The sequence below is a fragment of the Papaver somniferum genome, chromosome 11 (assembly GCF_003573695.1).
Source record: "Papaver somniferum cultivar HN1 chromosome 11, ASM357369v1, whole genome shotgun sequence".
Lineage (NCBI taxonomy): Eukaryota > Viridiplantae > Streptophyta > Magnoliopsida > Ranunculales > Papaveraceae > Papaver > Papaver somniferum.
The window spans coordinates 84996561-85010642 of NC_039368.1; the positions used below are offsets into that span (position 1 = coordinate 84996561).

Below are 14082 nucleotides of genomic sequence, written 5' to 3' on the forward strand. Positions count from 1 at the left end.
CTCACTGGACTGCCTCTAAAAATACTTTGGTTTCTGTTTGCTCATGATCTATTGTAGGAAATACACCTCATATTAATTCATTGTTTCAGGTATTCAAGCATGTTATGATAAATCCACCATCCATTGTTTACCACTATCCCGCCGCCCTTTGAGTTGTGTCCATAACGAAGGACAGTTTTGTAACTAAGTTTCTCGGGGGTTCTTTCGTCCTCTCGAACATATAATTATCTTCTCCCTTCTTCTCTCTCCATTTATCGATCTCTTTCTATATTCAACACCACCGACCTCCCCCCGAAGCTAAAAAGAAAGAAAACCCCAAAACTCGACTGTATCAGAAAAAAAGGCCGAAACTTGAATCAAAATCATCAAGAATCCCTGAAATTAAAACTCAATTAAGATTGAACATAACCCCTAATTTCACATTCGAATCATCTTGACTGAAGAAGAAATCACTGAGAAGTTTTTTTGTTTTTATTCATTCATCCCACTAATCTCTGAAATATTCAATACAACCTTTTAATTTTTCTTGCTAGTTTTTATTATAATTTTACTTTCTAGGTCAGAAGTTTGTGTTTGTTCTGTTGTTTTTTGTTGTTGTTGTTGTTTCCGCCCGGATTGATCAAGGAAGATTTCTTTCAAGTCCAATCGAAGGTAAAACCTTGTTCTTTTTTTTCTAGGGTTTCTTTCGCTATGTTTATTGTGTAATTTTAATCTTATTGGAATTTGTAATTAGGTTATATTGATTGATGCTAAATGTGTTTACGAAATTGCATTGTTTAAAGTATTGTTAATTTGATTGTGTTTTTGTTTTAGGATGCAATAGAGATGATGCATCAAGGAGGAGTTAATACAGATGCTTACGGTCACCAATTTGATAACAATTTACAGGAGGTAATGATCTTTCCGCTTTTTATTCCTCTTAGTTTGAAGTTCAAGTTAGAATTATTGGATTTTGTATGTTTGAGTTTTGATGAGTGATAGGTAAATCATAGACGTGCTTGAAGTGCTTAGATTTCACTTTTCACTTTTGATTTTCTATTTTTTTTTTGTTTTCTTCTCTGTTGATATTTTTTCGTTGAAGAATCCACTTAATTGGGTAGTGCATGCAGTATACGGATAGTTTTAGAGTTTTGTTTGTTGCTACCTGACAATGTTTGTTAAATCGTTATCCTCTTGGTACGGTGCACGTATTTGTCAGGATAATTAAACCCAAGGCAATAATTTGTTAATCCCTTATTATGACTTGTCATATACTTTTTAAAACAAATTCTCTATCGGTGGTTTTCCTGGAACTAGTGTGCATTTGACCTGTATACAGGTTTTGAAAATATTGATTGAAAATATTGATTGACACGTGCTTTTTATGATATTTCTATGCTTGGCGGTTTCCTTCATGATTGGTAAGTAATACATGTAATTACTAATTAGTTGGTCGTTGGGGAAAACATCCAAGTAAGGATCGACTGAGATAGATCTGGGTGGGTAGTAAGATTGCCAATAGATTAGCTGGATTGGCCTAGTAAAAGCAATCTCCAACCTTGATACGCGTCTCCTTGTTCCTGCATATCTGTTAAATAATGTATCTACGTCTGCTTTATATAAACACACAACAGATCATAAGTTATTAACCACAGGAGTCATGTTACTCATCCAAATCTCTCTCTGACACACACTAATCGAAGTCATTATGCTATAACTTTTGTTGCCAAATCTCTGAACATCTTTAAGTTTAGCATCTGTTGCTATTGTTTCAGCTTATGGTTTGCATTTTTCAATTAATTTGTTGATCTTGGCATATGCCAATTTGGTATGGGGACAAATTAGGCATATCGTAAAAATAGGGTCTCAAATACTTGTGGACTTTTGAAGGATATCTACCTCATCTACTCAGGACCTACAGAAATAGTATGTGCGCTAATCCCCAGTCGCAGAATTTTGCCACTTTTAGTATCCCTTAATAGGTAATAAATAGTTAATGCTTCTGTCCCGCAAACCATCAATGCGTGCATGTTTAATTGTGGATATTAAATCAACCATCACTGTAGTAAGTAAATAATGTAAAATCCCCTCTTTTTTATGCTTGTTTACAGAAAAACCAGGTTGCAGATGTAAATCAAGGACAGTCATCTGTATATCCATCCTTTATGCTGCCACCTCCACCACCACTACCAGGGTCTCAACCTGCGGCATGGGCTATGCACAGGACGGAGAACAGCTCAGCTGATAATGCAATTCATACGAATACTGGCTATCATCCTGAGCAGAAGACTGATCCTCCACCAAGAAATGTACAAGATGGTTTGAATACTTCATCACATGCTGCAGCTTCATCTACCGTGGGAGTAGCCAATGGAACACCAGATTATTCTGGCTATGCATCGTATTCAACTTCTAACGATCCTTATGGTTATGGAACCACTGGATATCAGAATTACTACTATGGATATCAGCAGCAAGCTAATCAACCGTATACTCCTCAAGTTGGAGGGCCTCAAAATTCAGGTGCTCCTTATCAGCCTCTTACCTCATTTCAGACTTCAGGCTCTTATGCGGGGTCTGCAAGTTATTCAAGCACTTACTACAATACTGGTGATTATCAGACATCTGGAGGGTTAGCAAGCAGTGACTATGGTAGTCAAACAACTCAGGCCAACTTATGGAATGATGCTAGCTATGCAAATTATCCCTCTCATCAGTACTCAGGCTACACACCTGCAGATTCAAGCAGCGCTCAAAGTTCCAGTACTGTAGCTCCTGCTGCTGATTATTATGAACAACACTACAAACAGCAGTGGGCAGATTATTATAGTCAAACTTCATCAGATGTTACTTGTGCTCCTGGAACAGAAAACAAATCCACCACTGGTGCGTCTACTCATGATTCTCAAATTCCTGGTGTTCCCGGTGGGTATCCTATATCACATACTCAACCACCCCCACCCCCACCCCCTGGCACCACGTCATGGAAACCCCAAGTCAATTCATCTGGCACATGGGATCCTGATCCCAGTTTGTCAGGTTCCGCATCATGGCGACCAGAGTCTATATCATCTGCGACCACATCTTGGAAACAAGAACCTACGTCATATGGAACTACATCATGGAAACCTGAACCCACACCATCCAACACCGCATCTTGGAGACCTGAACCCACTTCATCTAGCTCCACATCATGGAGACCTGAACCCACTCCGTCTAACAGCACATCATGGAAACCTGACCCGCCTTCCACATCATGGAAACCTGACCCGCCTTCCACATCATGGACACCTGAACCAACTCCATCCACATTATGGAGACCTGAACCCACTTCAACCAGCACCATGTCATGGAGACCAGAACCCACTCCATCTGGGTTGCCTACTGTGCAGGTTTGGGGTTTCTTTATTTGCTTTTAGTAAACTGCACACAGTCACACACATGCACATGGCAAATGAGTACAGTTACAGGAACTAATTTCCATATATTCCGCTTGAGCTGCCGAGCTGCACATGTTATATTTGTTCCGAGGTTCTATGAATCTGAATCGCAGGCTCCCCTTTTGAAATCTGTGTACTTAATGTCACATTGTGATACTAATGCACAAATCAGTAATTTAGAAGCTAATCGATAGAGTTATATCAAGTAATATCAAGTTTATGGTTAATTGGAAATGTAGACCTATAGGTTAATTTTCTTAAACTGGTTACTAAGGGCCATTTAGGCAACAATGTATGTACTTTCTGTGGCACAGTAGGACCCTTTGGAAGAGCTTGTAGGAGTTAACTTGCAAAGAGAAACCAGAATTAGATGTCAGTTTGATAATGCTGCACCGGACCATAGAAATGAATAGACATTCTGCATAGGCAGAAACTATGTTATTGTTTAGTTTTTGTTTTGAGAAGAAGGTAGAACTAGAAACAGCAGGGTTTGTAGCACGGTGATGGTTTAGTAGGCAGCTTGTCAACATTCTTTATGGTAGGATTGGTTTAGAATTTGCTGATTTTCTTCTATATCTTCATCTTTTATGTAGAGATAGGTGTTTTGCCAATTTGCTGATTTTCTTCTATATCTTCATCTTTCAAGTAGAGATAGGTGTTTTGCCACTTATTTACTCCATTGCTAAGTAGTAGTGGAGTTTCAATATTCTGAGGTCACTGAATTGTCTTAATTAGCTTCTGAATTGTTAATTAAATGCTCCAAACACCCTATTTTAACTATTAAAAGAGATTCTTATAAAAGCCATCAATCCTAGTCGATGTCTTTTATATTGATAGTATAACAGTGTTCTGACAGACCTGAATATCATGTTATGTTATAAGTACTGCCAAATAAGTGCTATATGTTCTTTGTTTATTTTGTGTGCTTACATGACATAAGTTATAGGAACTGTTGGCACGGTGAATTTATATATAACATTGGTTCTACTTGAGAATTGGCAGCCTCATATGGTTATTTTTGGATATATTTTCATTCATCGCTTGGTGGTGTCTTTTTGACAGCAAACTGTACATATATATTACTATTTCTTGTTAGTCCCCCCACCCCCCCACCCAACCCCCTCAAACTGCATATGATCTATATTTGCATGTTTTAAGGTAGGCTTTTGTTTAGGTAAAGTGTGATAAGTACGAAAATCCAGAGTCTGGTTTGGTTAGTCATTAGCATAAAATGGCCCATAATTTAATTCCTGCATCTGTATGCCGTTTTTCAGGGTGAAACTAAACTGAACTATTTGTATCATTATGAGTCTTTATAGCAGGTGAATCAAGTAACAGGTGATGCATATGACGGTTACTGGAGACAGGGTTCAGCTGCTTTCCAAAATCATCATGTCACCCATGCTCCATCACATTTGCAGAAACCTTTGGACCCAAATCCAATTCCATACGAAAATTCCCATAATATTCAGCAGACTGCTTGTTCTCAAGGACCTACTTCACATTTTCCTGCTGCACATCATGGTGCTCAGACTTATGCCTCAGTGTTGCAATCCGGTTCTTCAATGGATACACGGCGAGCAAACCAACTGCAGATTGCCACAAATCCCAGAATCGCACAGAACGTGGCCGTAGCCTTACCAAAAACTGACAAGGATGGCTCCACAAATGATGCAGCAGCAAAACCGGCCTATATCAGTGTTTTGATGTCAAAGCCTGGTGCAGCAGCTTCTTCTCGTGGTCCTGCTGATTCTGTGCTTAAGGTGGGAATTAGTTTGTCCTAAGATTTAGCTGTAACTAGGATATAGAATGTGACCATGTATCCTTAACATAGAATTGGTCCTTCTCCTTAATGGAGAAAGCTTTCTGTATAAGGCTCGAAATGGTGCATTAAGGACTCTGGATAGTTTTATCCGACTTCGTGATGGAGGACATAGCTTAGGATCCCCGGCTTTGATCATCCCTTAGGCAGTGTTTCGAATGTTAGATTTCACGAACTAACTTTGTTTAGGATGCTGTTATTCTTTTATTTTTTTCAGAGAACATGACTTCCTGTTCATTAGGTCTTTTTATTGTACGCTAAAGTTGAGTTTTTATGCTGGTTGCAGCCCGGAGCATTCCCTGTATCATTACGTGCTTATGTGGAAAGAGCTTTATCTCGGTGCAAGGATGATTCACAAAAGGCAGCTTGTCAGAATATAATGAAGGAGGTAAAAAAATATTTAAGCTCAGTGACAATAGTTGTATTTTTAGGATTCTGATTTACAGCATATGAGTCAGTGTCCTGATTGAAGTTGACTACTGTTTTTCTTACTATTTCACTTCTTAAGCTGTGATTTGCTATTTAGATCTTAATTATTTTTTAATTATATTTCAGATGATTACAAGGACGTCATCTGATGGTACACTTTTCACTAAAGATTGGGATACAGAACCGCTTTTTCCATTACCGGAGATGGCAGCAATGAGTACAGAGTACGTCACTTATTTGACCTTTTTATAGTCCGAGGTTTATTTATTGTCGTTTTCAAAAGTCAGATGATGGGAGGTCAAGTTATAACTTGCCAATGCAATCATTTTACTTTGAACTACAGGAGTGTGGCTCAAATCGGGTCTCCTTCGATTCACTCTCCTAGTTGTTGACATACTCTAATAGAATTGATTTGCTTTCGAAATAATTCGTTGGCCATTTTTCACCTGAAAGAACACTCTGTTTGCATTAGGTTGCAGAGTTCAACTGCTGTTTCTTCTTTACCAAAGTACAAAAGAAGTCCAAGTAGACGGACCAAAAGTAGGTGGGAGCCTATGGCTGAGGAAAAGTTGGTTGAGAAAATGCCATCTGTTACTCCTGTTTCAGTAAAATCTGCTACCTGGAATCATGCTAAAGAAAAGGACAAAACGGTAATCTTCTTGTCCTTTTTCTTTTTGGAATTATGAGTTCCATATTGCAGGCTACTTTTCTCTATTTTTTTGATTGTCCTAAGATTTATTTCCACTGCTTTTGACAGTAGTATACAGTTGATTTAGGTTGAAATAGTATTATAACATTATATGTGTGACTCTAAAGACTTCTTTGCAGGTTTCTAATGGAAAATGGGAGAGCAAGGATAGTAGCTGGACTAATGGGAAGTTTGTTCCATCACGTCAGCAAACTCCTGGTAAAAGTAATAAGAGGTCAGGGAAGAAGCCACGGCTTGGTGGTGGTGGTGGTTTTAATGCTGCTCAAAGTAATGATGCCAGTGATAGTGATAAGGAGCAAGGTTTGACGGCATATTACTCGAGCGCAGCAGCATTAGCAAATCATCCAGATGAGAAGAAAAAGCGGGAGGATCGCTGTAAGCGTTTCGATAGAGGACCTCGAGCAGAGATGAAGCATTTCAGACCAAAAACTGCTTCTGCTACCGCAAACCTGTATACTAGGAAGGCCAGCGCTCTGGTGCTTAGCAAAAATTATGAAGACAGTGAAAGCAGAGCAGTGGAAGATATTGATTGGGATTCTCTTACTGTGAAGGGAACCTGCCAGGAAATTGAGAAGCGTTACCTGCGCCTTACTTCTGCACCTGATCCAACCACTGTAAATACCCTTCTCTTGTCAAACTCTGTTCACAATTGTGTTATTGCTAGCTTTGGGTTTCAATCAGTAAAAATAATAGGTGAATGTATATTTGTTGATGTCCTTAATTAAAATTTTATATTTATTTGCTTATAGGTGAGACCAGAGAATGTGCTAGAAAAAGCTCTTCTGATGGTTCAGAATTCTCAAAAGAACTATCTTTACAAATGCGATCAGTTGAAATCAATACGTCAAGATTTGACCGTTCAACGGATTATCAATGAGCTCACAGTCAAGGTACGTGCTTACTCTAAAGAGTTGTATAATCTTTTAGCTTCTAGCTTATGTTCTCATGCACCTGTTGATATTTCTGACACTCTGCATCATAAACTTATCATGATTTAAAACCAGCAATAATCAGCATTACTTGTTTCAAAGAGCAAATTTCTTAGATATACATACAGCCCTTTCCAAAATGTGTATGATTCCCTTATTTCACGCCTTGTTTCTTGTGGTTCCAGGTATATGAAACTCATGCCCGTTTAGCATTAGAAGCTGGGGACTTGCCGGAGTTTAATCAGGTTGGCTACTGATTTTGATATGCCATGCTTCTTTGCAATGGTTATTTCCCCGATATTTAGGTGTTAACCTCTTTTGTTCTTTTCGCAGTGCCAATCACAGTTACAGACCCTTTACTCGGAAGGAATTAAGGGGTGTCAGATGGAGTTTTCTGCTTACAGCTTACTTTGTGTGATCTTGCACTCTAATAACAACCGAGATCTCGTGGCGTCAATGGCAAGGTCAGTTGCATGTTCTTTACCTGCGTTGTTGGATGCAAAGGGTTTCAGATTTTCTCTTGGTAAATGATTGTCTACTGTCTTTTGGACAGTAACATGCAGAAACATATCATTGTTCATTTATGCAGATTATCGAATTTCTATTATCATGAAATCATTGAAGTCATTCTCTACACAAATTCTTGTTCATTTCAATTATTTAAGTTCCTGTTTCATCACGTTGTGAAACGCATGTTGTGGGCAGAGTTATGTTAACATCCACATGAAGATAATTCATCCATCTTTTTCAGAATCTGTTTTGGGTATTGATCTTGTATATCTCCTGTACCAGATTGCCGAAGGAAGCAAAAAAACATGAGGCGGTAAAGCACGCACTTGCAGTCCGCACAGCCGTTACGTCAGGAAATTATGTTCTATTTTTCAGACTTTACAAGGCAGCACCAAACTTGAGTTCCTGTCTTATGGGTGTGTGACAGTAGAATTGCATTGACATGTATTTCAGGTTCTCTTGTTTGAATATTTTCTTACTTCCTAGTAATCTCTGTGCAGATCTTTATGTTGAGAAGATGCGGTTTGAAGCAGTGAAATGCATGTCCAAATCATATCGCCCTACAGTCCCAGTCAGTTTCGTCGCTCAGGTTCTTGGGTTTACCAGTTCGTCGCAATCAACTGAAGGAAGAATTGATGAGAAAGACACTGACGGGTTAGAGGAGTGCGAGGAGTGGTTAAAGGCACATGGTGCGTGCCTTAATGCTGACAATGGTGGTGAGTTGCAGTTTGATACAAAGGTATGTATATCATGAAACTTCAATATCCTAACTTCTAATGGGTATTGGGAAATTTCTTGTCGGATAAAAAATCCGGTCCTAGGATTTTGCTGTTGGTGGCACTTGTTAGTACTTGTTGTTTCAAGAGATTGTAGCTTTGCTTTAGTTTTGTACTCGTTTAATTTTTTTTTCTCCTCTCACCGAGTTTATGCTTTGTGCTACAGACGTCATCCTCGAGCCTTTTCATGCCAGAACCAGAAGATGCAGTGGCCCATGGAGATACGAGTCTTGCTGTTAACGATTTTATGACTCGGACATCCTAGAAAGAAACATTTTAGTTTGTAACTGAGTAGTGTATCATCATTACACAGAAATATAGAAATGTAGAACATTTTAGTTTGTAACGGCAGTATAGACCTCTTCAAATTTTAGAGGTTAAATGACTAGAAATGTACATTCTATGTAGCATTGGTTCTAAAAAGGGGTTCCGATTTTGACGCCCCTGCTAAATTTGCTTTCATTATTTGAAACACTTTCTGAAAATAGGACATGAGACATTACTGAAATATTTGACCTCCTGCAAACACGGATCCGACTCCTGCCATTTAGAAAATTTATTTAGGGTCTTGAATCTTGATTGAATGTGTAAATTCTTAAAAAGGGTTTTAGTCTTTTAGAGTTTGTCTTTTTTTATTCCACATCGGTCAGTTGTAACATGAAATCTGAACTCCGAGACTGGAAAAAGCATACCTTTCTCGGCCTTTTGGCTAGGATTAAGTTAGTATCTGATGTCGGCCAACGGTGGACACGTTTTTTTCATGGGAGAGTTCCCATCAGGGGTTCTCATGCTCGCCTTTGCTTTGCATTACTGCAAAGGCCTGGGGCACTCTACTAATACTTTGCTTTGCACTACTGCAAAGGCCTGGCGCACCCCTGCCAATACTAGGATAAACATTGCAGTTTTGTTTGTTCGGGCAATTTGATGCTTCTAGTCTAGCCACATATATGTAAATGGTTTTAGTTGATTTCCTATCTACGGGTAATTTCATTCTACAAATTGACATTGTACTTAGTAGTTAGTTCCAATTTGCTAAGCATAAAGAAGTCGGAACGAACAAACAACCAACAAAACTCTAGTTCATGGTCTGTTAAAAAAGCGATTTTTACAGCATACACTTTGACACTCCCCATGGTCTACATATTATTATCGTTGTATCCCGGTACATATGTGTGATGAGATTCTGTCAGTGTCAACATTATAAGGAGGGTAAACTTTCCTTTCCATCTCCCATACAAATAATATTATTTGTGGTTAGTATTTGGTACATAAAAGTTTGTGTTTGGAGCGCATTAGTGTCAACATTTGTGGTTAGTATTTGGTACATCAGTGTCAACATTAGGAGAGCACTTAACAGATTGGAAAAAGTTTGTGTTTGGAGCTCCGGATAGGAAAATAAAGAGAACCTTGAAACAGATAGAAAATCTGACTACTAGGAACCTTCCTTTCAAACAAGAAAATTTAAATAAAAAGACTTTAGAACTAGAAAAACTATACGACATTCAAGAATCAATAGCTAAGCAATTGTCTAGGGATAATACGGTTAATTTAGGAAAACGTAACACGGAATACTTCCATATTAAAACTCTAAAAAGAAGAAAAAGAAACAACATTGATTACTTAGAAGATCAGAATGGGGAGGTGGTTTCAAAGCCAACCCAACTGGTTCACCTTCTAAGGAATCATTTTGCTGATTTATTCTCAGTCTGTCCAACTAACAGTGACAAAGAAATTCCGAATCTAATCCCCAAAATCTTAAATGACCAGGATAACATAGAAATAATGTCCATACCTTGTGCCTTTGAAGTTTGGGATGTGGTTAAGTCTATGAAAGCTAACAAATCTCCTGGACCAGATGGGTTCCCGGTCAGCTTCTTTAAGCACAACTGTGAACTTATTGGACCACAGATCATTAATCTAATTCAAGATATATTCAAAACAAAGAAAATAAACCCAAAACTCAATGAGAATTTCCTTTTTCTTATACCAAAAATAAAACATCCTAAAAACCCAAATGATTTCAGACCTATAGGACTGAGTAACACACCTTATAAAATTTTATCAAAAATACTGGCCAATAAGCTGAAAATTCATTTAGACAAGATGATATCACCCTATCAGTCAACATTCTTACTGATGTAGTTTTTTAAGTGGTAAATAAAGTTCGTTCAACTCGGACTTGTGTAGACTCAATTTCAGACTTATTAATAGAAAACAATAAAAATAAAGAAAATATATACACAAGGTTTGTCACAATGTCGAGAGATTACCGAGACTCAGGATTCCACCAAACCTCATACCATGTGGTTCAAAAATCAATTCTTAGACAATTATAGCTCTTGTTTATTGACTCTAATTCTTTGCCAGGGTAGATTTTAAAAAGATTAACTGTAAATCACTAGCATGATGCATCAAAAGCACTTAGACCAAGCATACATCATCATACGACTTCACAACTAATTAAGAAAAATCATAAAACGATTAAATTAATGCAAAAAGTCATAAAAAGAATTAAATATAGTTATCATACGTATAAAATATGACTTCCTCCGTCATCCCAGTGTTGGGGTTTATCTCCTCATATTAATCATGATCTCAAAATATGTGTTTGTTGCTCAAAAGATGATTAAAAGAGTGAAAAGTAATAACACAGACTGTTTGCAACAGTGTATTGGTGTTGCAAAGCAGCTGTTACAATGGAACTGTTACAGAAAAACTGTTGCTTTGTCGCTGATTTTAAGACCCTAGAATAAGACTTCCTTGAACATCTTAATGTTCTTCAGCTGTTAAACAACGACACTTTTCTGCGACTGTCTACCGGGGGTCAATGTTCTTCAGCTGTTCTTCTTCTTCAACAGCAGCAGCAGAAACAGAGTTTGGTAAAGCTCTGATTTCTTCTTCTCTGGCTCTCCTTAGGTTCCCAAACTCTCGACACCTCTTCTATATGACCCAAGACATCTATTTATATCAAAAATACCGATTAAATCTCTCCCAAATCTTCCAAAATCTCTTTCCTTCTCTTCACGGCCAAGTTGCGACAATTTCTTGTTTTAGGATTTCTACGCGTTTCTGAGCTTTCCTTTTTATTCTAAACTCTTCCTTAGATAGATAAAATCTTTGGGAAGGTTTACAGCGTTTTAATCACTCTAAAATTCCCTAAAACAGGTCACACACGTGACTTTCCATATTTTCTTGTTGTGAGAAAAATCCGTCGTTTGAGCCCAATCTAATCGATTTAAACACCCATATCAGATTCCTAGACCCATAAGGAGTCTATCCTATGAAAATCAGAGGTTTAATCGACCTCAAACTCCTCCAAATCACGATTGCCAAAACTGCTCTTTAACTACACTTTTTTCCCGCCAAAACCTGATTTTTGAATGTTGAAGATGGTTGCCCCTTATCCAGAGTAGGGGTGCGATTAGCAGATGCCTGGAAATGGGATCCCCTTAGTAATTAGGTTACCCCTTATCCAAAGTGAGGGTCCGAATAGCAAATGTCCTCCCATGAACGCAAAAAACACTTTTCGAGCCAATTTCGCCGCAAAATCTTTTTTTCCAAAAACACTACAAAGACATAAAAAGCCAAAATAAATACAAAATCGAGCACTAACAATATATACAATTGAGATTATATCAGACACAAAAATGTGTCTATCAAATACCCCCAAACCTATTATTTGCTAGTCCTCGAGCAAAAATAAAATAGAAATAAAATCCTAACTCACTGTCGCAGGCATCGTCGATTGCATTTAGCGTATGCAATAAGCCTTTAAACCCCTAGGTGTCCCTAGTGGCGGAGTGTTGTCTCCGGAGGGCTTACCAGAGGTATACCCACAAAACCTTTTTACTCCAGACCCTAGCTATCTACACAGAACCTTGGAAGGCACTAAAGAATCTCCTTGGTTGGCATACTTATTGACTACAGGAGGAAGTACCCTGATGTGAAATTCCAATTGTTGTACACGAGTTTGCACTCAAGCATACTAAAATTCATATGAAGTGACAGAGCTCTACTCAGATAGTCGCACTATGGACATCAATATCCGGAGTCAAAACTAATCACATGGATAGATCAAGAAGATGGATATAGAAAAACATAGATGGTTTTGATGTTTACTAGGTGAACGGTGTTTCTCATATCTGTCTGAAGGCCTCCGCCAAAATGAACCTATCCTAATGGACTGAGATACTAGTCTGACTAATATCAACACACTGGCATATACAAGGGAACCAGTGATTGATAATCCTAACTCTAGGTCAACACAACTGGCATATACAAGGGTTCCAGTGGTCGACTTTATTGAATTTATTCCAGTTGGTCTGATGGTCTGGTTTTTTTTTTTTTTTTTTTATCTCAATCACTCTAATTCACCCTAGCATTGGTAACAACTTGAATCGTGAGCCCCACCTAATCACTTAGAGAAACATAGTTTAAAAACAAAACAAAATAAAAACAGAAGTGAAAAGGACTCAACGAGATATGGTGAAACTATCATGTTATTTCTAACACCTGAGCTCTGTGCTTTTATGAATAGACTCTTTAGATGTTGCCATCTAGTCAGATTGGTTCCTCAACTCCTACAACCAAAATGCTTCCATCCACTTAGATTGGTTAGTGCCATCCTTAATAAGCATAAATTTCTAGGCTCTGGAGTTTAATTGTGCAACTAAAAAGTTTCTCCTATACCCCCAAACTTAAATCTAACATTGTCCTCAATGTTCTAAAGATCAAATTAAAAGCATGAACAAGGAGAAACTGTTACCATTTGAAGCAAAAGAGATAAGGAAAGATATTACCGTGTTGCATGAGAATGGGTTACCTCCCAAGAAGTGCTAAGTTTAATGTCTTCAGCCAGACTAAGAAAGGATTAGTCACCTTATAAAATCATAAAGTAATAGCCGAAATATCTGTGGGTCATCAAAACCAAATAGAGCTATCACAAGTAAAAGGAATCTGCAACATGCCAAGAAAATGAACAAATAAAGCACACCCTTGTCTAGTTTCCTGTTTAAGAACTACATCTAGTTGTGGTTCAGGTTCAGGATCTATAACTGGGTCCAAATAAAATATTTTCATGGGTTGCATTTCCTCATAGGTTAGATCCAAATGTTCAGGTTCTAGAGTCTGGGAAAAAACTCAAATACACTTAGACGAAGCATTTATATAATAATAACCTGAATAATTGAGGATCCTCTAAGTCAAATCAGAGTGATTTGACTTACACAGCTGACCACAATGAGAGTGTGATCTTCCTTAAACAAGTATGTCGACTCTAATCTCTAAAGTAATTAGGGTAGTCTCAAAACTTAATATTCGACACATTTGAAAATCAAACATTCCCACTTTGGAAGAAAAATATTTGGTGGGAAAACAAAGTCAATCGGGTATCATAGCCTGGGTAAACCACATCAACCAGAGGATGGGTTTCACTGAAATCTTGGGGACATCACTAGGTTCGAAAAACGTGTATGAAGATAATCTTTGT

At 37.9% G+C, this 14082-nt stretch overlaps 1 protein-coding gene and 1 pseudogene across 6 annotated transcripts; both read left to right on the forward strand.

The window, feature by feature from the left end:
- Nucleotides 1–246: 246 nt before the first annotated feature.
- LOC113322790 (SAC3 family protein A-like) lies at nucleotides 247–9074 on the forward strand. Of its 6 annotated transcripts, XM_026570941.1 has the most exons (15): nucleotides 248–651; nucleotides 814–891; nucleotides 2091–2502; nucleotides 2601–3371; nucleotides 4739–5182; nucleotides 5528–5629; nucleotides 5797–5894; nucleotides 6143–6320; nucleotides 6487–6993; nucleotides 7129–7269; nucleotides 7494–7553; nucleotides 7642–7772; nucleotides 8101–8234; nucleotides 8319–8557; nucleotides 8761–9074. In XM_026570941.1, exons 3-15 carry the CDS (start codon nucleotides 2350–2352, stop codon nucleotides 8857–8859), a joined length of 3057 nt encoding a protein of 1018 aa, XP_026426726.1. In that variant the 5' UTR covers nucleotides 248–651; nucleotides 814–891; nucleotides 2091–2349; the 3' UTR covers nucleotides 8860–9074. The 6 variants fall into 6 exon arrangements, with proteins under 6 accessions (XP_026426722.1, XP_026426724.1, XP_026426723.1 ...); XM_026570937.1 differs by having other exon boundaries at nucleotides 247–651; nucleotides 2091–3371; XM_026570939.1 differs by having other exon boundaries at nucleotides 247–651; nucleotides 2091–3371; nucleotides 4742–5182.
- Nucleotides 9075–9282: 208 nt separating this feature from the next.
- LOC113325653 lies at nucleotides 9283–9428 on the forward strand (annotated as a pseudogene).
- The last annotated feature ends 4654 nt before the right edge of the window (nucleotides 9429–14082 follow it).